This window comes from Neolamprologus brichardi, chromosome 20 (genome assembly GCF_056152115.1).
Source record: "Neolamprologus brichardi isolate AB-2024 chromosome 20, ASM5615211v1, whole genome shotgun sequence".
Classification (NCBI taxonomy): Eukaryota; Metazoa; Chordata; class Actinopteri; order Cichliformes; family Cichlidae; genus Neolamprologus; species Neolamprologus brichardi.
The window spans coordinates 4,094,881-4,118,451 of NC_142123.1; the positions used below are offsets into that span (position 1 = coordinate 4,094,881).

A 23,571-nucleotide genomic window follows, 5' to 3' on the forward strand; every position below is an offset into this window, starting at 1 on the left:
TTTCCCTAGCGACACAGCCCGGTTGGATGGTGCGCTCAACTGGCTCAGCAGTTTAACCCTTTGTCTGCCGAAGCCTGGCGCACTATTGAACCACTCCCTCTAATTAGACCGAGAGGATGGACTGGTGGTGAGGTGTGCATCTTTGTGTTTGTGCGTGTGCGTGAGAATGAAACTCGGTTTAATTAAGCACGTTTACGCTTTGCAGCCTTTATTGTACATATTCAGCTCTGAGTCATCATGGGGACTACTGACCTCTGATTTGTCACCAGCACCTGTAATTGTGTAGCGTCACATTAAGGAAGCGTGCCAAGGGTATAAAACGCAAACAGCCAGAGAATAAATAAACTACTGTGTACTGTAACGCAGAATACCTTTATTGCATGGCTTTACTACATGTTTATATTATAGTCACACAAGATAACCAACTTAAATTGAGTTAATAAGATTGATCACATACCCACCAATATCCAGAAGGTTTAGGTGGGATTTTTATCAGGAGTGGCCTCAAGGTGGTGATGATTCAGATTCTTTTTATTTTTCGGTTGTTATTGTTACAGTGTACAGAGTGCTCCAACAGGTAGTGCTTATGGCCAGTGGTTTTAGTAAACTAACGTCCTGATTTTGCCACCTAGAGGATCATTCAGTGAACAACATGTTTAAATGAGTTGCTTAGTTTTCAGTGAGTGTGATTTGTGTGCAGACCCTTTGACATAAAAGTACTAATATTACACAGAGCTGACAACACTTGCAGTATACAATAAAGTCTGTTTACTGTTTACAGCTAAAGGCAGTTAGCACAGCTCTATGAGGGAAACATTTGTATAAATCTCTTCAGAGAGAGCTGCAGAAATATGCAAAAGTCTGGGGCGGAATATTAAAACTGAAAATATGAGCAAATCTGGAGGTGCTAGAAAGATGTAAACTTGCTATATCTCTGCATTCTGCAGCTATCAAAGTGTGATAAACCGCCTGTGCTTGTTGCATTTTGGGTAATGCTTGAATGACTCTATCCTGTATCCATCCATCCATTCACTTCCGCTTATCCTTTTCAGGGTCACGGGGGGCGCTGGAGCCTATCCCAGCTGTCATAGGGCGAGAGGCAGGGTACACCCTGGACAGGTCGCCAGTCTGTCGCAGGGCCAACACACAGGGACAGACAACCATTCGCACTCACATTCATTCGCACCTAATGGCAATTTGGATTTTTCCAATTAACCTATCCCCACAAGCTGCATGTCTTTGGACGGTGGGAGGAAGCCGGAGTACCCGGAGGGAACCCACGCAAACACGGGGAGAACATGCAAACTCCACACAGAAAGACCCCGGCCTGATGGTGGAATTGAACTCAGGACCTTCTTGCTGTGCGGCAACAGTGCTAAACACCGTGCCACCGTCCTGTATATTACTTTTTAAGTACAGTTTGAATAGGGAAAAAGAAATGTGAAACAATGTCTGAATAAGGTTTGTCAACCATCTTTAACAAAAATACTTATTGAGTACCTTTGTGAATTCCATGCCCAGATTCATCAAAGTCTGAATTTTCTATCAGAAACTCTTGGTACTCTCATTGGTACATGGTTTTAAAGAGAGGCCATTCTCAAAATTATAAACACTTTTGATCATGTGCACCTGTTAAAAAGGTTAGCACTTGTTTATTTTTTATTATTCTTTTATTCCATGTTCAAAAAAATATTTATCACAAACAATAATGAAGAGAGATGTGCTTTTATAGAATTTATTGCAGAAAAGGAAACAACATTGAAATCATTTATTTTTACTAAACCGCAGTCATAAATTTTCCCATGAGTGTGATATGCTGAGGTGAATAGCTTTAGTCCACTTCCTCAATAGTAGGGCCCTGGGAGGTTCCTCCTGCCTGGCCGCCGCAGCCTCCTGATGGTGTTGTTCCCTGGTACAACTTTGTCACAACTGGTCTGCACACCTTCTCGAGTTCATTCTGCTGGTGCTCATACTCATCTTTCTCTGCAAGCTGGTTGTTCTCCAGCCAGGAAATCGTCTGGTTGCACTTGTCAATGACCATCTTTTTATCCTCTTCGCTAATTTTACCTTTCAGACTCTCATCCTCAACACTGCTCCTCATCTGGTAGGCATAGGACTCCAGCGTGTTCTTTGCTGCAATCTTGTCTCTCTGAATGTCATCGTCATCCTTGTACTTCTCAGCATCCTGCACCATCCGCTCGATCTCTTCTTTGCTGAGGCGGCCCTTGTCATTGGTGATGGTGATTTTGTTTTCTTTGCCGGTGCTTTTGTCGACGGCGGATACATTTAGAATGCCGTTGGCATCGATGTCAAATGTTACATCTATCTGTGGAACACCTCGGGGAGCTGGAGGGATACCCGTGAGGTCAAATTTGCCCAGAAGGTTGTTGTATTTGGTCATGGCTCTCTCGCCTTCAAATACCTGAATCAATACACCTGGCTGGTTATCTGAGTATGTGGAGAAGATCTGAGTCTGCTTTGTGGGGATTGTGGTGTTTCGCTTTATCAGAGGTGTCATAACACCGCCTGCGGTTTCAATGCCCAGAGACAGGGGAGCGACATCCAGCAGCAGCAGATCTTGGACATTCTCTGAGGTGTCACCCATGAGGATGGCTGCTTGGACTGCTGCACCGTAGGCTACAGCTTCATCTGGGTTAATGCTCTTGTTCAGGTCTTTGCCATTAAAGAAGTCCTGTAAGAGCTTCTGGATTTTGGGAATTCTTGTGGAGCCACCGACCAGGACAATTTCATGAATCCTGGATTTATCCAGCTTGGCATCCTGCAGGGCTTTCTCGACTGGGCCAAGTGTTCCCCTGAAAAGATCTGAGTTGAGCTCCTCAAAACGTGCCCTTGTGATGGAGGTGTAAAAATCAATTCCCTCAAAGAGAGAGTCGATCTCAATGCTTGCCTGAGTGCTGGAGGATAAGGTCCTCTTTGCCCTCTCACAAGCTGTACGCAATCTCCTCACTGCTCTCTTATTCTGGCTAATGTCCTTCTTGTGTTTTCTTTTAAATTCCTCTACAAAGTGCTTGACCATTTGGTTGTCAAAGTCCTCCCCACCAAGGTGTGTGTCTCCTGAAGTGGCTTTGACCTCAAAGATGCCAGCTTCAATGGTCAGAATAGACACATCAAAGGTGCCTCCGCCAAGATCAAAGATCAGCACATTGCGTTCTCCTGTTTTGCCTTTATCCAGGCCATATGCAATGGCTGCTGCTGTGGGCTCATTAATGATCCTCAGAACATTTAGTCCAGAGATCACCCCAGCATCCTTGGTAGCTTGTCTCTGGGAGTCGTTGAAATAAGCTGGCACTGTGATGACTGCGTTTGACACCCTTTGTCCCAGGTAGGCCTCAGCTATCTCCTTCATTTTAACCAGGACCATGGAGGAAATTTCCTCAGGATAGAATGCCTTGGTCTCCCCTTTGTATTCCACCTGGACTTTGGGCTTTCCATTATCGTCAATCACCTTGAAAGGCCAGAGCTTCATGTCGGACTGTACGACTGGGTCATTAAACTTTCTTCCAATCAGCCGTTTGGCATCAAAGATTGTGTTATTGGGGTTCATTGCAACTTGGTTCTTGGCAGCATCTCCAATAAGCCTTTCTGTGTCGGTAAAAGCCACATAGCTTGGAGTGGTTCTATTGCCCTGATCGTTGGCAATGATCTCAACTTTGCCATGCTGGAAAACCCCAACACAAGAATAAGTGGTGCCCAGATCAATGCCAATGGATACTCCCTTTGGTGCAGACATTTCGCCGGTTCCTAGTTCCTAGACAGATTTAGAAGACATTACATTTAAATGGATAAAGTCCTGTTTTTGATCATTTTCAGTATTAATAATATGTTTATTCCAATGATATTAACATAAAGTTTGAGCACTTGTCACACCCAAATCAGGGAGCTGCACTTATTAAATTAAGAGCACACTGTCTGTGTAATCGTTAAAGCTAATTGCTAGGTAGTAGTTTTACAGTGGTGAGGGCTAGAATTCACAAGACCAGTGAATCTAAATGCTTCACTTAAAAAAATAAGTGAACTATAGATCGGTATCTGGTTATTCATATGTAGCCTTATTTTAATATTTAAATAAATAAACATTCAGACTAGGACTTAGAGACTATCCTTCATGAGTAAAGACTTAATATCAAGTATAACTGTTACACTGTTGCACATAACTGTTAAAGTTCTGTTTTTTTTTTTAGGAAATGAGTGAATTAGAGTAAGACACCCACACAAAGAAGTCCTCACTGTCTCTACAGTCTAAACTTTATCCAATCAGTGTTGCTACTTACTTTCAGTGGTGCGCTCTCTGGTGCTCAGAAGTTCAGAAGGATATCCTGGGGATGTTGCCTTCGTGTCAGCTTTTGCTTCTGTTTCTTCTGAAGTTCATACCTAGTCTGGCTGGGGCTCCTTGCTTATATAGTTACAACCAGGTTTCCAGAATGCTCCTGCCCCCTCCTCCTCAATGACTGAAGTGTTAATATTAGAAACTAATCCAGCTGGCCCGGTGCTCGAGGGCTGGTGAATATTCCAGAGTGAGACGGCAATCTGACCCTCAGCCAGCAGGGCCGACTCAGAGGGATACAATGTGGAGAATGTGGCAGTAAGGCACATTTAGGAATTGTGATGTGTTATGTTGAAGTGTGAGCACCCATGAATGTCAGTTTTATCCCCAAAATAATCCAAAATATTGGGACTCACAAAAGGCCTCTCCTTCATTTTCTGTTCTCAGTTTGTCATGGTAAAAAGACTCGCTTTATTGCTGATTTAATGCAATCGTTTACATAGATAGTATACACTTATGTCATTTCGATCACATGAAATATTAAAGTGATCTTGTTGGATCAAATTAAGACGACTACAATCATATGCCTGACATAAAGTCTAATATATATATATATTTTGCCAACACACAGCTCATACATTATAGTTATACGTACAGCCAGAAGCAGTGGAAGGAAGACAGTTAATGTACTTCTAATAAATGCAGTTTTACAAAAAGGAATGGTTCATATAATTAAGCTCAGCGCTAGTATTATGTTGTTATAAATCATTTAAAAGGCACATTCATATCATGGCCTCAAAGGTACTATCCAGTCAGAAAAACTCTTCAGTGAGGCGTCTGGAATTCAAGTGAGCAAATGGAAACTTGGGATGAAACGAGGGAAGATAAAGCAGTCAAAAAGTGTTTTACCAGCTCTCTGTAAGTCTTCTCCAACTTCCTTTTTAGGAAAGACATCAGCTGCTCCACACCCAGACATAAAACAACATCTTAATCTGTCATTAGCAAAACGACATTACTTGATCACAAGACGTGAATAAACAAGACTTCATCCTTTTGTTTATGTAACAGGCAACAGTTCATCATCATCACTGCTGTAATAAAAAGGATGACTGGATGTTACCTTTTAGGGCATGTATGCAGATACCATTGAAACGGATTATTTGACGTATATATAAAAACAAACATTTCTAAAATAATCTAAGTTGTAACACAGAGTTTGTTTTGGCTCAGCCTAAACTCTGGCTCAAGGAATGTACCCGGCAAATCTTAATGTCACGGTGGACAAAATCGAAAAGGTATCCTCTGTTTCATTCTTACGGCCATCATTTGGCACTGTGCGTAAATGGGGTAAACAAATCAGCAACTCTGTGATCTAGTAACATAATCTGAAGCAACTAAATACGTGCACATACATCATAGCATGCAAGTAGGCTTTTGTTTAAACACCTGACAAGACGTGTAAAATGTTAGTTGGTTATATGTTTTCTACGTGACTTTACTCGTCCTTTTTTATCATTTAACTCTACTTCTGAGGTGCTTTTAATAAGTTACATTCAGCATAAGTAAAATAATTCCTCCATTCTGTAGCTATTTAGAAAATAAAATAGATATCTCTGTTTGTTGCAGGGAAACTGTGCGTTGAGGATCGGGCATTCTCATTAATACCTGTAGAGAAAAAAACAAAACAAAAAAAGAGTTTAATTAAATACCAGTTTAAAAAGTGAAAATATGGACTGGTGCGTGATAATAGAAGCAGAAAAAGGCAGGAGCACCTACCGGTAATAATTAGGTTTGAAAGGGCCATTCTTGTTGAGGCCCATGTATTTGGCCTGCTCGTCAGTCAGCTCTGTCAGGTGGGCATCAAAGTTGGGTAGGTGCAAACTGGCCACATACTCGTCTGGGGGAAAGAGACAAAATGTGTGTGATGTGATCTTTTTAGTGAAGCCACAGGGTGGCGACAATGAGCAACCTTTCAGAGAAGCAGTAAAAACGAATTCGACTTCACAACTATAGTGATCCACACTTGCATACTGCTTATCATTTCTATACCAAAGTAGCACAGTTTCAGTTTAAACAAGGCTGATTCTTACCCATTTTCTTTGGAAGGAGATACACATCCTGTTTGTAACGTCCTTCTGGAGCATTAAACAACTCAATCAGTGCCAGGGCCTACAAAAAAACAGAGCACACAGTGTTTACATGACTCACAATCTGGGGAACTATGTGCCTGCAGACTGCAGGTAGTTTAGTAAGAAGGGACACTGTTATTTACTCGCCCAAGAAGTTACTGACACTGGCTCTAAAGGAAGAGTAGAAATTACTAACCTGAGTTGTTGCAGTGATAGACAACACAAATGTCGGCACTGTGGAGCAGCTCAGATTTAAGAGGCGACCCTGGGAAAAAAATAATAATAAAAGATGTCTGACAAAACTGTTTAGTGCTGAACAAACTCCTGTTTCAACCTAGTTATGAGTGATACAAACACACATTTTTGAGAATTTAAAAGACAGTTTTGTGAAGACTATTAAGGAAAGCTACCTCTGCCAGCATGACGACCCTCTTTCCATCAGGCCAGATGATGTGGTCGACCTGAGAGCGAACCCTCTCCCAGGTCAGCTCGGGGCTGCGCAGGCTTGCCTGAGGACAAAAGACGTAAACACCATTGTGCGAACATTTCCATGTGGCTATGTTAGCACGTAAACAAAGAATAGTGGAACTCCTTGAATTAGAAACTTCTTCCAATGAATTCACAAAAATTGAGAAGTACAGCCAGGTCCATAAGTATTCACACAATCACACAATTTTTCTAGTTTTACCTCTATGCACCTCTACACTCTGCATCACAGCAGATCTTAAAACTAAAAAAAGAGAGAATCAAGATGTGAACAAGGTGGAGACTTTAAGCTTTAATTTAAGAGATTTAACAAAAGTATTACACTAACTGTTTAGGAAATTGCTGCCATTTTTTTACACAGTCGCCCATTTTTAGAGGATCAAAAGGACTTGGAGTACTTGTTTGACAAGCAATTTCATGGTCATGTGAGGACTGTTCCCTTTTTATTAGTGTTGAACTTCTATTGGTTAACTTTTCATGCTCTCGACTCGATGTCGTTGCAGAAGGTGAAAGCTGAAAAACTTAAACAAATGTATCAGAGAAAGAGCAAATATTACAGCAGTCACCAGATCAACAGTCTCAGTGAATGCACTGGTCACCTCAGTGACAGCAAAAGGCCTGAAAGATTACAGAAAACAACTAACCAAGTGAAAATCACTCTCAAGGAGGTAGCTGTGTTATTGTCAAAATCTACAATCAAGAAACACCTTTATGAATGTAAATACAGTGTTCACAACCAGGTGCAAACCACTGGTGACACGCGAGAATGAGGAAGACCAGATTAGACTGCGCAGTTCTGGAAAAAACATCTTTGGGTGTATGAAACCTAGATGAACTCGTACCGGAATGATGGGAAAAGAAAAGTCTGAAGAAGGAGAGAAAAAGTTCATAATTCCAAAACCATACTAACCTTCGAACATGGTGGCAACAGTGTTATTGGATGGGTATGCATGGCTGCCTGCCAGTGGAACTGGGTCACTAATGTTTGTTGTTGTTGTTGTTGTGATTGATAGAAGTCGCAGGATTAATTGTATACAGGGATATACTTTCTGCTCAGATTCAACCAAATGTTGCAAAACTGATTGAGCAAATTCTTTGATGTCCCAAAGAATGCTGCAAAAACTACCAAAGAGTTTCTCAATTTAAAGAAATGGGAAATTCTTCAATGGCCAAGTCACTCACCAGCAGAGCCAGTTTTGTGTTCAGTTACTGAATACAAAACCTAAGAGAGACCCACAAACAAGCAGCAACTTGAATGAGGCCTAGCAGAGCATGTCAAATAAGAAACACACACAGTTGGTGATGTTAATGTGTTCACTTCAGGCTGTCATTGACTCCAAAGGATTTTAATCCAAGTATTTAAAAAATCATTATATTTACATTTTTTCAGTGTGTCAGATTATTTTTGAGCCTCTGAAAATGTTGAAGTGTGTATAAAAATAGTTTTTATACATTTCCTGCATCGATAGTGAACAGAGGCGAAACTACAAAAACTGTGTCATAGTCCAAAAACTTGCAATCTTTACTGTATGTTTTGGATCAAAGGGGCACACAGAGATGTTACTTATGGATGTGTAATTGAGATATTAAAGCCACAGGAAATTCAATGAGGAAAAACAAATTAAGTCACTTTTGATCATTTTCAAATTTCATTTTTGACTGAAAATTGAACAACACAGAGAAGAGGATGTTTTTTTGTTTACAGGCTCCTTTCTGTGTTTTACTTGTCATTTAGTGCCTGAATTTTCACACATGTTAACCTTTCACTTTCACTTATTTAAACTCCCCTACTGTTTATTCTAAGTAACCGTGCTTAAGAAGCTTTTTAAATCCATTGGGTATTTGTGGGGTTATTTGTTTGAAGTTTACCACATCGATCTCAGTATTGGAGTGTCCCATATTGCAGACGATGCAGCCATTCTTCATTCGGTCAAGCTGTTCTCTGGTGACGACATTCTTGTTGCCTGTATTTGAAGAAAAACACACGTAAGGTGTTGTTAACAGAGTCACCGAAGAGAGAATAAGCCAACGAAAATCAGATTTAAACTTGTGCTGCTGCTATAGCGGTGGAGTTACAGCTATATCTGTTAGGGGTGGGGGAAAATCGATACTGTGTAGTATCGTGATATTTTGTTTGCTAATAATGTATCGATACAGGGACAGCAGAAATCGATATTTTGTTACAAAATAATGTGTTTAACTTTTTCTTTGGCAGCAATAAACATGACAGTTTACTTATTTTAATTTAAGACATGTTTTATTTTAATTAAGTTTAAAACTTTTTTATTTAATGTAAAATTATATTTTGTTTTAATTTACTTTCAAATTCTTCAGTTGCTGAAGGGGCTGCATAGTTTTCATAAATTTCATAGTTCAGAATAGCTATAATTGTACCAGATGGTTGCATTCAGTTAAGTTGGACTAGACTGTAATACAAACCGTTCAGTTTGTCAACAATAAAACTGAAATGAGAGAAAGACTGAGTGTGAGACTTTGTTATTAGATAAAATGAATACTGATAAAGTTTACCTTTATGTACAGAATCTGAATATCGCAAAATATTTTAAAAAATTGCAATAATATCATATCGTGCGTTAAGTATTGTGATAATCGTATTGTGGGATGTATGGTGATTCCCACCTCTAATATCTGTACTGGTGTTCATATTGCTGTCAACACACAAAACCAAAGAGTATCTGAGCATTTTGATTTTAAAAAAATCTGGTTTTCACCCAAAGCCCTTAACTGTAATATTTAAAAAGACACATGCTGAAAATGTTGTGATTATCAAAGCAGAAGTAATGGATGTCACAGCATGGGGTACAGTACCAGTGCAAGTTATCACCACGTCCATCTGCCGAATGACTTCGCTCAGCTTGACCACTCGGAAACCGTCCATGCTGTGTGGACACGCATATTATAGAAGACCAGATTAGAAAAGAAAGAAAGAAAAAACCCACTGATAATATTCACTTGTTTGTAGCTTGCAATGCACTGGTGAGCAATGCTAAATAGTGAGAGTCGGTGAGTCACCATGCTTGCAGGGCACAGATGGGGTCAATCTCTGTGATGCACACAATGGCTCCGAGAGCTTTGAGAGCAGTGCAGCAGCCTTTCCCCACCTAAAGAGCACAAGACAGTGCACTAAAAAGATCTGCTGGACTAAAGTCATTCCATCTAAAGGTAAAAAAAAATTTAATAAAAGAATGATTCACCTCTCCATACCCACACACAACCACTTGTTTGCCTCCAAACATAATATCTGTAGTTCTCTTCAAGCTGGCAAAGACAACCAAAGCGACACATCATTGTGACCATATTGCTCCAAATACAACAAAACTTCATAACAGCAACTTTCTTGGTGATTAATTTTCCTCACCCATCGAGGATAGATTCACGGCAGCAGTAAAGGTTGTCGAATTTCTGCTTGGTAACCGAGTCGTTCACGTTCATGGCGGGCACACACAGCTTGCCAGCCTTAGACAGCTGGTACAGTCTGAAAGGACACATGGGGAAAACATGTTCAGGCATATATGCTGGCTGTGAATCTTTCCACACAAACGTGGATGCAATTCTGTGTGACCTCACACTTGGCAGAATATCTGGCTAATGAAGTCCACTGAGAGCTTTGCATATACCGTAGAGTTGCTGTGCCCAGCGTTTGAGCTTTGCCATGCTTTTCAAATATTCTTCCACCATCTAAGCACAGCTGATCAGTAAAACTAACAGAAATGTATGCATTCTCCTGTCATTTTAAACCATTTGCTACACAAAAACCAACATTATGCTTGAGCACATAAAACTCCAATAAGCAAAACTAAACAGAAAATAATTTTAAAGCAGTGCTGGTGATTTTTATTTGTCCTTACCTATGACCAAAAAATTAGTCTGTGCATTAAAAAACCTGAATATGATTTATATAATGGCCTTTGATACAGGTCCAATTTCTGCTGACAAAGCCATTCATTCAAAGCCATTCATCATGAAATGTATTCACTGAGAGCTTAAATTGCTTCTAGTGCATCTCTATCTCAAAAAAATAAAAAATTAAGGAAATACCAATAAAAAAAAAGAAAAGGGATTAAAAGCAGCTTAGTTTAAAAAAAGTAAAATGTCAGAGGGCATGACTATGTTGGATAGTTTCTAGATTTATGTTAAACTCTAAAGTAGAGTCGTGTTCAAGACATAGATACCAAACACACTCCACTAAAAGTCAAATCCATGTGTGAAAAGCACAAATTATTTGTATTTGTTGGCTGCTACGTGCTGAACAGTACATCCCAGTTATGTTCAGGTAATTAGATCCTGTAACTGCCACTGTAGTGCTAATATAAACAAACTATAGTTAGTTTGTTTATATCGTTTGACCATTTTAAAAATGTTTTCTAATTAGAATTTTTAAAAAAATATCCATTAATGATCATTTAAGTTCTAACCAGTGCACTTGTCACAGCACAATGATTTGTCCTTTGTCTTTTAATTTATTAAGTATTTACATTAGTTTGACTTTTATATTTTGTTGTCAGTATATACAGTATTGAATCTGCAAAGAGCTGATGAGTATTAAATGGCTCAAAAACACTGCGACAAGCTTAATTATTTATAATTCATAATAAGCTGCCATAAGCACATGTCTATGCTGTAAAGCAGCGGTCTCCAACCCCCGGGCCTCGAACCGGTACCGGTCCGTAAGTCGTTTGGTACCAGGCCGCGAGAGTTGACTTTGTTATCGTTTTTATTGTTTACTCGGTTTTCCTGGGTCTTTTCACGTGTGTTATGAATAAATCTTCTTTTTTTCGGTACCGGTACTTGTTTTATTTTGTTATATTTATCCGCGACACCTTAAAGGCCGGTCCGTGAAAATATTGTCGGGCATAAACCGGTCCGTGGCGCAAAAAAGGTTGGAGACCGCTGCTGTAAAGAACATACAGCCTGGGTCTTACTGACATATTTTATAATGAAACCAATGTAAACCAAAAAGAATTACCAGACAGAAATTGCATAATTTGCAATACAAAAAGGCACGTGCTGCAGATAAAATGTAAACTCCGCTAAAGCTCTAGATTTACGACCTCATCTGACCTGTGAACACCAGTGACACTCTCCTCCACAATGCCCCTGGCTTTTTTGAAGACGCTGGGATACTTCTTGTAAACCCAGTGGGTTAAGTCTCCACCATCATCCAGGATCTATGGGGGGAAAAAGTCAACATGGAAGATGTGCACACAGAAAACAGCGAGAGACTAAGACAGGCATTACATTCATCACATGACTATCCAGGTAATACCATATTGGCCTGCCAGCCTTCAGTGTTGACACAGCGATCGATACACCACCAGAAGTCGTCCTCTGATTCACCCTTCCATGCAAACACAGGTACCCCTGCAGGAAACAAAGCACACATAATTACAGGCAAAGACAGCATGAGCCACAGCTCCATTAGTGCACATTACACAGTGGAAGGAGAGGTGCAAAGTGCTCTTAAGTTTTAAGCTTTCTTTGGGTTCATCAACCTTATGAGCAATAAAGCAAAGAAAAATACTTTATTTTATTTTAGATAGTACATAGTTATTTTGAATGACATATTTTTTGTTCCACCCTATTGTTAATAGGCCTCTTCTTGCTACTTGATACTCACCCGTCTCTGCAAGAGCAGCAGCCACCTCATTTTGAGTGGAGTAAATGTTACAAGCAGTCCAGCGACACTGGGCCCCAAGTGCTACCAGAGTTTCAATCAGGACCTGAGAAGGACCAATGAAATATGAAGATAAAGAAAAAAGTAACAGAGATAAGAAGAGAAAAAGATGTCACATTAAAGGGACCGCTGATGAGTGGGATGAGCGGACGTACCGCTGTCTGAGCAGTGATATGGGTACAGCCTACTATCTTCGCCCCAGCCAGTGGCTTCTCCCCCTGGGCTCTCTTCCTCAAGGAGATCAGGGCAGACATGTCTGTGGACGAACAGATCAAGCAGCAGTTAATGGTACCTGAGAGGACACAAAGGCCAGGTTTTGTTTTGGGCGAGATAAGAAGGAAAGACCTTTTCGAATTCGAAAACAAACGATACCTAGAAGGCGGATGTGCAGTACGTGGCTGTAAAATGGGTACTAACTGAACAACAACGTTAGCAACAGCTGTTGCAACCCAGGTTTTAAGGCTGAACAACACTTGCCAGGCGCTTACGCCTACTTATCTCTCACATGGACAATGTAAAGAGGCAGAAAGACAGACAAGAACAGAGAAACAGCAAAAGAAACCACACCATTGCGTTTTGAATTGTGAAGAAAAGATCAAATGAAATATCATCATGTTCCAAATAACACCAGCTTTGGGTCATAAACCACAGACACCAGGTGATCTATATTTTAAAATAAATAAAAGATGACGAACAATGAAGGAATACATATAGTGTGTAACAGTGTAGTTACATAACTACCCTGTTACACACAGTGTTGGGGAGTAACGGAATACATGTACCGCCGTTACGTATTTAAAATACAAAATATGAGTAACTGTATTCCGTTACAGTTACCGTTTAAAAAGGTGGTATTTAGAATACAGTTACTTTGTTGAAATAAATGGATTACACGGCGGTACTTCCCTGTTTCATATTGTGGCGGGTCAGGACTGTTTGGGTTTTGTTTGACAGCTACATTCTGTTGTTCCAGGCGGCAGCGTTACGGTTGCCATGGTTACAGGGTGACGCTCTCTCTGCGTGTTTCCTGGGTGAGAGAGGCCTTTTTGTTGTTGTTGTGCTAAGCTAATAGGCAGAATGCTACAGGTATAGCCCTAAAGAATGTAGCATCATAGGCAGTGTAGTCCGTGCTGCAGGGAGAATGGACTGCCATACACGTTATGTGTCTGTGAGCGAGGGAGGGAGAAAAAGGAAAAGTACGAGCTGTCATCGAGCAAAAACGGGACCTGGAAGCATGAAAATATAATAATAACCACTGCAGCCAAGAAGAGTGCCCGACGAGCCCAGTTGTAATTAAGCTATTAAAACTTGACTGTACACCGTGTTCGTGTTTTCCTCTGAAATAATAAGTTCCGTTGGAGCAGCCTTTCAACGCCTCTCTCTGTCTCTCGCTAGCAAAGTTGACCCAGACAACAAAGTAAAGCTAGTTTTCGGCTACGAGCCCGACGTAATAGCCAGAGGTCCCTTTACTACGGTTCGGAGCCGCGGACCTTCAGTAACAGTAATAAATCACAGCAATAGTACATTCACGTAGTTGTAAACAGCATGATAATATATTAAGTAATCCAAAGTATTCAGAATACGTTACTCTCATTGAGTAACGTAACGGAATACGTTACAGAATACATTTTGGGGCATGTAATCTGTATTCTGTAATGGAATACATTTTAAAAGTAACCTTCCCAACACTGGTTATACACCTGCATCACGATAAAATCAATATGTGGCCATCTTTTAAAATTTAAACTACATCGTCCTGTTTGAAAAAAGGATTTCATAAGAAAACTTTAACCTGTTTTGATCAAAGTACAGACAATCATAGGTAAAAAAATCTTTCATCTTTGAAATGTCCACAATGCGCCAGTGAGGTCTGATACATACATACCTTGTTCTGCAATTTCAATTTCTCGGCGCCCAAATTCAGCTTGTTTGATGTTCTTCACGCAGAAGTCGCTGCTGCCGTGGGTGTTGACCTGGGCTTTGTCCCGGGGAGAAGTTTCATCATCGGAGCTGTCAGTGTAGGATGCAGCTTACAAATAGAGAGCACAAAAGGTCACTTTTGTGGTAAAGCACACAAAAGAGCCAGTTGTGAAATTTATGCTTTCAATGCATTGTGTAAAAGCTGGAGCTACAGTGAGTATTTTTGTGATGTATATATATAGCTTTTCCAGGTGGACATGCAAACATAACTCAATCAAAGAACTGTTAAGTGAACTTACAAAAAATGTTTTGTTTTGTTTTGTTTTATTGTATGACTGAAGTAATTGCTCAGTTTTCAGCAATGAAAGTGAAAGTACCTGAGCTGTAGCTGTCTGTGGAGGACTGCGAGATGGACCGTGACAGCGAGCGGCGCCCTGCCTTGGTCGGATACTTGCTAAATTCCTGTTTGTCCTCTGCATTCGCAAACTGGATCTGCAGAGAGCCAAGGAAAATGCCACACAGTGTAAACATCAAAAAACAAAACAATCCAGATATTTAGCGATTTGACGTCAATGGGACAAGTGGAGGTCAATAGGACAAGGTATCATCACATGTTAAAAGTGATGACACTATACCATACACCGTACCGTCACACTTCATTAGTTTATGTTTGCATTCATTGTCCTGTTTCTGCTATTATCCTTTCTAAAGATAAATCAGCTTGTTACAGGAAATCACAGGTGGATCGAGAACAAGGGTGCTGATGCTTATTTTTAGATGGTCCCTTGTGATTTATGTTTTGTTCAAATGCATGCGCTTCAGTTATTGTTGGTTGTGATTCATCGTGTCAATCCAAGCCTTCAAAGGGCCCAAGATGAAAGATCTGGAAAAAGATAAATTGGATCACCAAACAGCTAGTGTGGCTATTTTCTAGCCAGGCCTTTGATAAAAGTCTAAACTGTTGAATCTCTAAACCAAAGCACTGGAGAACTGATTTTAACTGGTCACAGAACGGTAAATAGACTGTATGAAAGACACAGTTTAGGCCAACATCACAGGCAGCTCAGTTACTCAGTGCTTTATGGAAACAGAAAATTCGGAAATATTTCTGGTACCTTTTTGTTTTGTTTAATTTTGGAACCTAATGATGACAGAAAAACAACTACTGCAAGTTTAGCAAGCTCGGTAAGTATGACCATTATCTTCCATGGAAGGACCAACAAAAGCAATGTTACCTAAACATTACTATGTACTATCACTGTCTGCCTTTCCAATAATTTCGACCCGTGTCTTTGTGTAAAGTCTGCGACCTCATCCGTGATATTGTGCCACGTGTCTTTCTCACAACACTGTTTAATATCACAACATTGTATAATGTCATAAAAGCATGCCTTGAAGGCTTGAAGCATTTTCCAAAATACTTTTTTCCATGAAAAATGTTACAAAAAAATGGTTCACTTGACCAAAGTTCATGACACCTATTCAAAGGTCTTATTTCTTGAGCTTTTTAATTCTTCATGGTCTTCACGGTCATGCAATCGAGGAGTGAGGATTTCAGAAGGATAGATCTTTACACAACTCTACCATAAACATTTACTATGAGTCCGTGATAAATTGTGGCAATGCACAGAATTCCCTCTGTCTCCTATTTAAATCTTCATATCATGTGTTTGGACTGCAAACTCAAGTGCAGACTGACAGAGTTGACACAACACACAGATGAAGAATCCGGGAAGACATGTATCCCAGATTAACAAGAGTGAGTCGGATCACACTCGAGGATGTGTGTGTACACTGCACATACATGAACCTGTAGCTATGTCCTTCAGGTAGAGCGCACTGTTAACAATTATGAAGAGTAATAACGCAACACTGAAACAAAATCAAATTAACAGATTTTCTTTATACATACAAATTTAGTTCTGATAGAACGTTTTACGGGTGGATGCAACAGCTACACATGACTTCACATCAACAAAATCCCCCAAAAAGCTGAGGCTGATTGAATGGGCTAACATCAGCATAATGCACAATCACTAGGGAAAACACCCCAACATAACCATAACTTTAATTCTCTGCTTTTATCCTAATTACAATGATCTTCATTAACTTAAAATGTGTGGTCAAAATGCCTAAAACATCACTAACCTTATTTACTCAGCATTTTAACCCACGACGCCTCTTTCCATGAGCAGTGACACCTGGGCTTCAGAAACCTACCGTGTCGGTATAAAGAAACTCAAGAAGCCTGTGAGACAGGCTAAGCTCAGGAGAGCTCTGCATGTCTCTGTTTTCACAACTGTGAGTGTGCTCCATCTCATATGTTCACAAAATATGTCAACATGAGTACTTTTATGTTTTCTTTGCATCACTTTGCAGCCTTGAGGATTCAACAGACATTTCACACAGTCTCTTGAGCTTTTCTGCATTGTTCTTTCTCAATATTCAGACCAAAATCAAGAGGCTAATCTAATTAATGATGAATTACTCAGCGTTGGTGAAGACATTATGTTTCAACTACGCCTACACAGGGGACCTGTGTGAATAACCTTGGTGTTTACTAGGAAAAATTGCGCTACTCCCTGCAGGTAAACTGAAATTTATGTTTCAAGGGAAAAAAAAGTTTCTGTTAACTGCAGGAAGAAGACAAAAACCTGTGACTGCCAAAAAATACCAAGGCTCCTAAGGTGTGTTTGAGCTATCTAGTATCTAGAATTTCTCAGTGATACATTAGCAGCAACTCACCCTTTCTCTCCCATGCCCATGCCCATGCTTGTGTGCCATTGTTTCTTCCGTTTTCCAGCCTATCTGCCTGTTGCTGTGTGTCCTCTGTGCAGTAGTACTAGGTGTCCCTGATGCTATTATCCCAGAACACTCCCAGGCAGAGCCAGGGGGAGGTTCCCACCTATTATCATGATTTCTAATGGCCAACCTGGAGAGAGAATGAGAGAGAGAGAAAGACCTAAAGAGAAAGGGAGGGTTTATTCCAACCAAGCTTCTCTTTCTCTTTAGTCTCTCCAGTTATGCCCTTGGCAACTTGACGCTAAAATCTGCAGGTTGTATGTTATGGTGAGTTTTTAATTGCTGAGGCGGCACATGCAAAAAGATTCAGGTATATATGTAGGTTGCGCACGAACGAGAACTGTTTCCAAATCACATGCACACAAAGTAATAAACAAATTTGCGTCAGCTATTATTCTACACCTATGCTCCTGATTTGCACAACTAAAGTAAACAGAGATTGACAGAAGGAATTAAACTCTGTTTCCATTAGCCTTCTGCTGCATCAATACGTGTCCCATGCAGTTCCTACAGCTAAAAATACCCTTTCTCTCCTAGATAGCAGGCCAGGTCAAAGACTTAAGCTGTGGAGTGTGACTTTCAGTCAGTGTTGTAAGGGCTCAATCTAGGCCTGACATAAGGCGACGCTAGCTACTTAGTCAGACACAGCGAGTGCTCTAAATCACTGCCCTGCGGAAAAGGCATACAGAATTATCCGCATCACATGATCTTTGTATACAGACTACTCACAGTGATTAAAACAGGTTCAAAGACATGTGGCCTGCAATATTTATATAAGTAAAAATGGTGCAGAGACACACTCAAAGGAGTGAAGTCCAGTTGCAGTTTTCAAATCAGGGTACTTCCTTTGGTGTGCAAAGGCAGCTGTTTAGATCAACACATGCATGACCGATTACAGTGTTGTGAAAAAAATACAACTCTACTAATCCTTTCTCCATGACTATCCGACCTTTACATAAGTAAAGAGCATAAGTCCTAAAGCAGTTCACAATCCTAATCTTACTGTCAAGTTGTTTTTCCCCTGGATTATCTTACTGCACTGTTTATTAAGAAATCTAAACTCCTGATAACAAATACTGTAATTAAACTGTACCTGTACTGTACTTAGTGAATGCCAAGGGCAAAACCTAGAACATAGAAAATGGTAAAACTACTGAATGTGCTTTATTTTTAACCTTATGATGACTTTTCCTTCACTGGAAATGACTGTAAATGTGCCAGGTACATTTTATCTTTACATTTTTTCAAAGCACACTCATGTCTGTGTCTTTAGAGATGAATGTGAATGTCTCTGTATCCGATTCTGGCAGCAAGGCAACCCAAATCACCCCTGCTTGAGCCCCTGCTTCACCTTTAACTTTACCCATTTTCTTTGCTGTGCTGTTTTACCACACTACATTTTCCAGTCTTCGTTACCACTTACCAGGAGGGCAAAAGTTATGTTTGACCTTCATGAATCTCTTCCATAATGTTGGCAGACACGCAGGATGAGAGAGTGAAGCTAAGGTATCATCACATTTCAGATCCTACAAAGCAGCCCACAGGAATCAGATAAATATGATGATGCATGAACAGATTCACGGTGAGCAAGTCCCATTCCCAGGGGGCGTATTACATAACCATTAGATGGATTCGGAGAGAGAGGAGGCAGAGGATTGGTGTTCTCTGACTCATCTGCCCTCACGCTAACTCACTCGTTTTTAATTTGTAGCATTGACTTTGTTTACTCACGTCACCTTTCAATGTAGTAGTTCTGCTGAGTTCTTTTCAATATGTCATTTATTGTGATTTCAATCAGTTTGACACTTTTTCCAGTCATTTACAGTAGTTTCTTTAATCGTTCTTCTTTTTTTTAAGCAAACAGACTGCTCAGTTTGACACTGGGCTCTCACATTTATTCATAACACAGTGCTTTGTTTTCATAAGCGCAGTTCACATTCCTACAATCCAATATGTTCTCATCAGGCACCCTGAGGCGGCTCACAGTCCACACATTATTGCATTCTGTGAGCTAGCAGCTTGAAGTCTACGATGCTGAGAAAACAGGCGTTTTTATTATTCAGTTATTTATCAATTATTATAAACACACTTTGGTTAAACTTACTCAATTCACAAATCCAGCCACAAAGACAAGATGACAGGAATAACAAACATACCTAGTGCACTTTTTCCACACTGCGTAATGATACATTACTTGTAGCTTACTTATGAGTGAGTTTAAGGGCGAGAAAAACCTACTGTTCCTTTAACAAGGTAAGTCAGATGTTTCAGTCTGAACACTGTTTTTTGATGAGCCTTACAGAATTCTAATAAGTGGATCTTTAAGGCATCATACAAAAAAAGTAAGCTCAACCCTGATTACATAATAAGACAGAACTCGAGACTACTTGTGCATTTGTGTTTTTGAGGTGGCGTGAAGTAAGTTTACTCCTGAGTGCTGAAATACTCTTTGTTAAAACGATATTTTCGATATTTTCATTTCCTGCACCTGTTATGCACAAATATCTAATCAGCCAATCACATGGCAGCAAGTTAGTGAATTTAGGCAAATACATGTGGCTAATAATAGATGCTAAAGTTCAAAACAATTCACATCGGTGATGTGGGGAGATTTCTTAGCACACTTTGAACACATCGTCTAAATGTCACAGACTGCCTGAGTAATGCTGCTGCTGCTGATGTCCATCCCATTTATAATACAGTGTAATCATCTTCTAATGGGTTCATCCATTACAACACACCATTTCACAAAGCTCAAATCATCGCAAACTGGCTTCATGAGCATTACAGTGAGTTCAGTGCACTCAAATGGGCTCCACAGTCACCAAATCTCAATCCAATAGAGCTCCTTGGGAATGTGGAACGGGGGAGATTCACATTATGGGTGTGCATTCAACAAATCTGCAGTAACTGTGTGATGCTATACATGATAAATATGAACTAGCACCTTGCTGAAGCTATGCCACAAAGACTTAAGATAGGTCTGAAGGCAAAGGGGCATCCAACCTGATAGTAGCAAGGTATATCTAAATCTAATCAGGCATAAGATTAGGACCACTGACAGGTGAAGTAAATAACACTGATTATCTCTTCATCATGGCACCTGTTAGTGGGCGGAATATATCAGGGAGCTATTGAACATTTTGTCCTCAAAGTTTAGAAGCAGAAAAAAAAGGAGAAGTGTAAGGATTTGAGCGAGTTTGACAAGGAACATTATGAAGGGTAAACAACCGTTTCAGAGCATCTCCAAACTGCAGCTGTTGTGGGGTGTTCCCTGTCTGCAGTGTTCAGTATCTATCAAAACTGGTCCAAGGAAAGAAAAGTGGCAAAGCAGCGACAAGGTCATTGGAGGCCAAGGCCCAATGAGGCTTGTGGGGGGTGAAGGCTGGCCTGTGTGTCCAATCCAACAGATGAACTACTGTAGCTCAAACTGATGAAAATCTTTCTGGCAGGAAGGTGTCAGAATACTCAGAGCATTGCAGGTTGTTGTTTATGGGGCTGCATAGCTGCAGACCAGTCAGGGTGTCCATGCTGAGCCCCTGTACCCCCAAATGCACCAACAATGGGCACATGAGCATCAGATGAATAATTTTCTATGTGGTATAATTTTCTTTCATACCACATGGATGGTAGGGTGCACTTATCTGGGGAACACCTGGCACCAGGATGCACTAGGGGAGGAGAGCAAACCAGCCCTACACTGGCAATGTTCTGCTGGGAAACCTTGGGTCCTGCCATCCACATGGATGTTACCTAGAGATATACCACTGAAGCATTGTTGCAGATAATGTACACCCTTTGGAAACAGTATTCCCTGATGGCCTCTTTCAATGCACCCTGCCACAAATAGTTTGAGGAGCACAACGATTTTGACATCTTGACTTGGCCTCCAAATTCCTCAGATCTCAATCCAATTGAGCATCTGTGGAATGTGCCAGACAAACAAGGCTGATCCATGGAGGCCCCGACTCACATCTTACAGGACTTAAAGGATCTGCTGCTAATATCTTAGTGCCAGAGATCACAGCACACCTTCCAGGGGTCTAGTGGAGTCCATGTCTCAGTGGATCAGCAGCAAAAGGGGGACCAATACATTATTTGGCAAGTGGTCCTAATGTTATGACTGATAAGTGTATATGCAAGTATTTAAAAGTGCAAAGCAGCTAACATTAGGTCATAACACAGATGTGTGAATCATAAAAATAGGTGTAGAACACAGGCAAAGTCACCCCCAAAGAACCACGGGTATCAGAAGTCAGAGGTCACCTTGAGGAACTGAAATACATCTGATATTACTAACACAGTTGCCAGACATTATAACTAAAAAGTTCCAGAGGGCTTAATCACCACTCTGTGACACAGTCTCATATGGAAAAACTTCCCTGGCAGAAAAGTCTGCAGAGATTTGAGCAGATTTGTTCTGGGAAACAGACAAAGAAGCCTCTAATCAGGAGTTCCATGATTATCCACCAGATGCTGTGAAGAGCCACCTCATGTGGGGTTTTGCTGTTTTCTCAGATTATATAACACGCAAGAAACTCAACATTCACAGGTTATTCTCACAGGTGCACCCTGTGCTGCTTTTGCATGTTCATGATGCTTTTCCTCCAACTAACATGGATGATGTCCTCATTACCTGCACATGAGAACTAATTAAAGACAGATATAGAGCTCACTACACATTAATGTGATAAAAGTTTAGGTTCAGTTCCCATGTTATTAGACATTTGCAAATCTCAAGGTTGTAACTGTAACTACAGTTTATGGTGGATTTATTTTTTCCCCCACAACACAAGGGTACACCTGATTAAATACCCCCCTACTCAACTGGGGGACCCCACAGACTCAGTTGCGTTAGCCCTCACACAGTAGTTCTGCACTTTGCTGAGATCTTAAATCAGAGGTTTAAGAGCTCAGCTTGGCTTTTAGTTGTTTCCTGCCTGCTGGCACAATGTTGACATTGTGCTTTAAACAGACAGGAAGGCAACTTGAAGACAGATTTTAACAATCATCTTGTCTTTAAAATTATATGTTCTTACCCCAGTAATAACACAGTAGAAGGTATTATTAGAGTAACACTACCTATGAGACAGTTAGGAAAGGTTTCCTTAATAGCTGGCTTCTAAGATACATGAATATGGGTACTTTAAATGTTTAAGATTATTTTTGCACTTCCCACCTCACATTGGGATGGAGTGTCCATCATTCAAGAATGCATTAAAGCTCCAATAAAATTCCCAATGACAACTTTGGAGCAGATATTCACACTGCGTCTTATTAACAATTAATACATCAACACAGCACATTACATTGCCTACACTTGGACTTCACTGCAGCACAATGCGTACCAACGTGAAATCCCCTCCTTACTGTGTCTGTGCCCAATGGCAGTGACTGCTGGGAGCATCACGTTTCTTACCTTCTTGACGGATTTCAGTGTGGGGACTGCGGTGAACGCTGCGGAAGTCATTTCTCCAACGTTCATATTCACATCACTGCTGTTTTTGCTGACAGTCAACACGGAATATTTTTCCGCAACGTTTTCGGTCTCCTTGACATATTTCGTGCCCTGTTTAACCTCCGTCTTGCTGTCCACAACTGTGTCTGTCATTGCATCCGAGTGATATCGATACTGTTACTGGAGAGGAGAGGGGGGAACAAAAGCCGGTTCTGGATTGAGTTGAAACTAATACCCTTAGCTTCGCCTTCTTGCTCTCTTGGCTAAAGCTTCGTGGCTTAAAAATGACCGAACCGACGCTGAAGCACTACACCACGGAGCAAAGCTAACAAAGTAGTCCACTTCACTAGATATGACGCTTTTTTTCTCCCTTATCTACTTTCTACAAGACTCGCACGGCCACTTGCTTCGGTCCTGCAGGTCTGCTGTCATCCACAGACGGCAACATCTCCCAAGGTGAGGGAGGGAGGGGGCGTTTTGTTGAGGCTGTCAGACAAACCAGTGGGCAGTGTGTAGGCGGTGATAAGCCAGTTAGCTCCAGTGGACAGGAAAGTGACTGCTGAATGTAACGGCTCAGGCCTCGCTACCCATAAGAAAATAAATTACATAATTTATTCGTCATTTGTGAGGCTTAAATGTCAGATGTTCAGCACTGCAGTTTTTCTTTTGCTCTGTTTTTTATGCTACGTGCTACACTTGACTGTTATACAGCCCTCTGTTAATCAGCGTAGCACTCTTAACACAAGCCCCGCCCACTTTTTAATGATTGGCTGATCGGGGACTAGCGTCTGCAAGC

General features: G+C 40.7%; 2 protein-coding genes across 4 annotated transcripts; both read right to left on the bottom strand.

The window, feature by feature from the left end:
- Positions 1–1,721: 1,721 nt before the first annotated feature.
- On the bottom strand, positions 1,722–4,374 carry hspa1b (heat shock protein family A (Hsp70) member 1B). Its single transcript, XM_006785786.2, has 2 exons — positions 4,293–4,374; positions 1,722–3,769 (listed from the first exon to the last, which is right to left on the bottom strand). The coding sequence occupies exon 2, from the start codon at positions 3,749–3,751 to the stop codon at positions 1,832–1,834; it is 1,920 nt and encodes a 639-aa protein (XP_006785849.2). The 5' UTR covers positions 3,752–3,769; positions 4,293–4,374; the 3' UTR covers positions 1,722–1,831.
- A 358-nt stretch (positions 4,375–4,732) lies between these two features.
- Positions 4,733–23,280, bottom strand: ahcyl1 (adenosylhomocysteinase like 1). Of its 3 annotated transcripts, none has more exons than XM_087833581.1 (17): positions 22,737–23,277; positions 14,893–15,007; positions 14,481–14,624; positions 12,751–12,851; positions 12,539–12,641; positions 12,188–12,282; positions 11,983–12,089; positions 10,280–10,396; positions 10,116–10,179; positions 9,934–10,022; positions 9,730–9,800; positions 8,770–8,864; positions 6,825–6,923; positions 6,611–6,679; positions 6,376–6,454; positions 6,062–6,182; positions 4,733–5,950 (listed from the first exon to the last, which is right to left on the bottom strand). In XM_087833581.1, the coding sequence occupies exons 1-17, from the start codon at positions 22,926–22,928 to the stop codon at positions 5,944–5,946; spliced, it is 1,668 nt and encodes a 555-aa protein (XP_087689707.1). In that variant the 5' UTR covers positions 22,929–23,277; the 3' UTR covers positions 4,733–5,943. The 3 variants fall into 3 exon arrangements, with proteins under 3 accessions (XP_087689707.1, XP_087689709.1, XP_087689708.1); XM_087833583.1 differs by lacking the exon at positions 22,737–23,277 and adding an exon at positions 17,261–17,370; XM_087833582.1 differs by lacking the exon at positions 4,733–5,950 and having other exon boundaries at positions 6,058–6,182; positions 22,737–23,280.
- Positions 23,281–23,571: the final 291 nt, after the last annotated feature.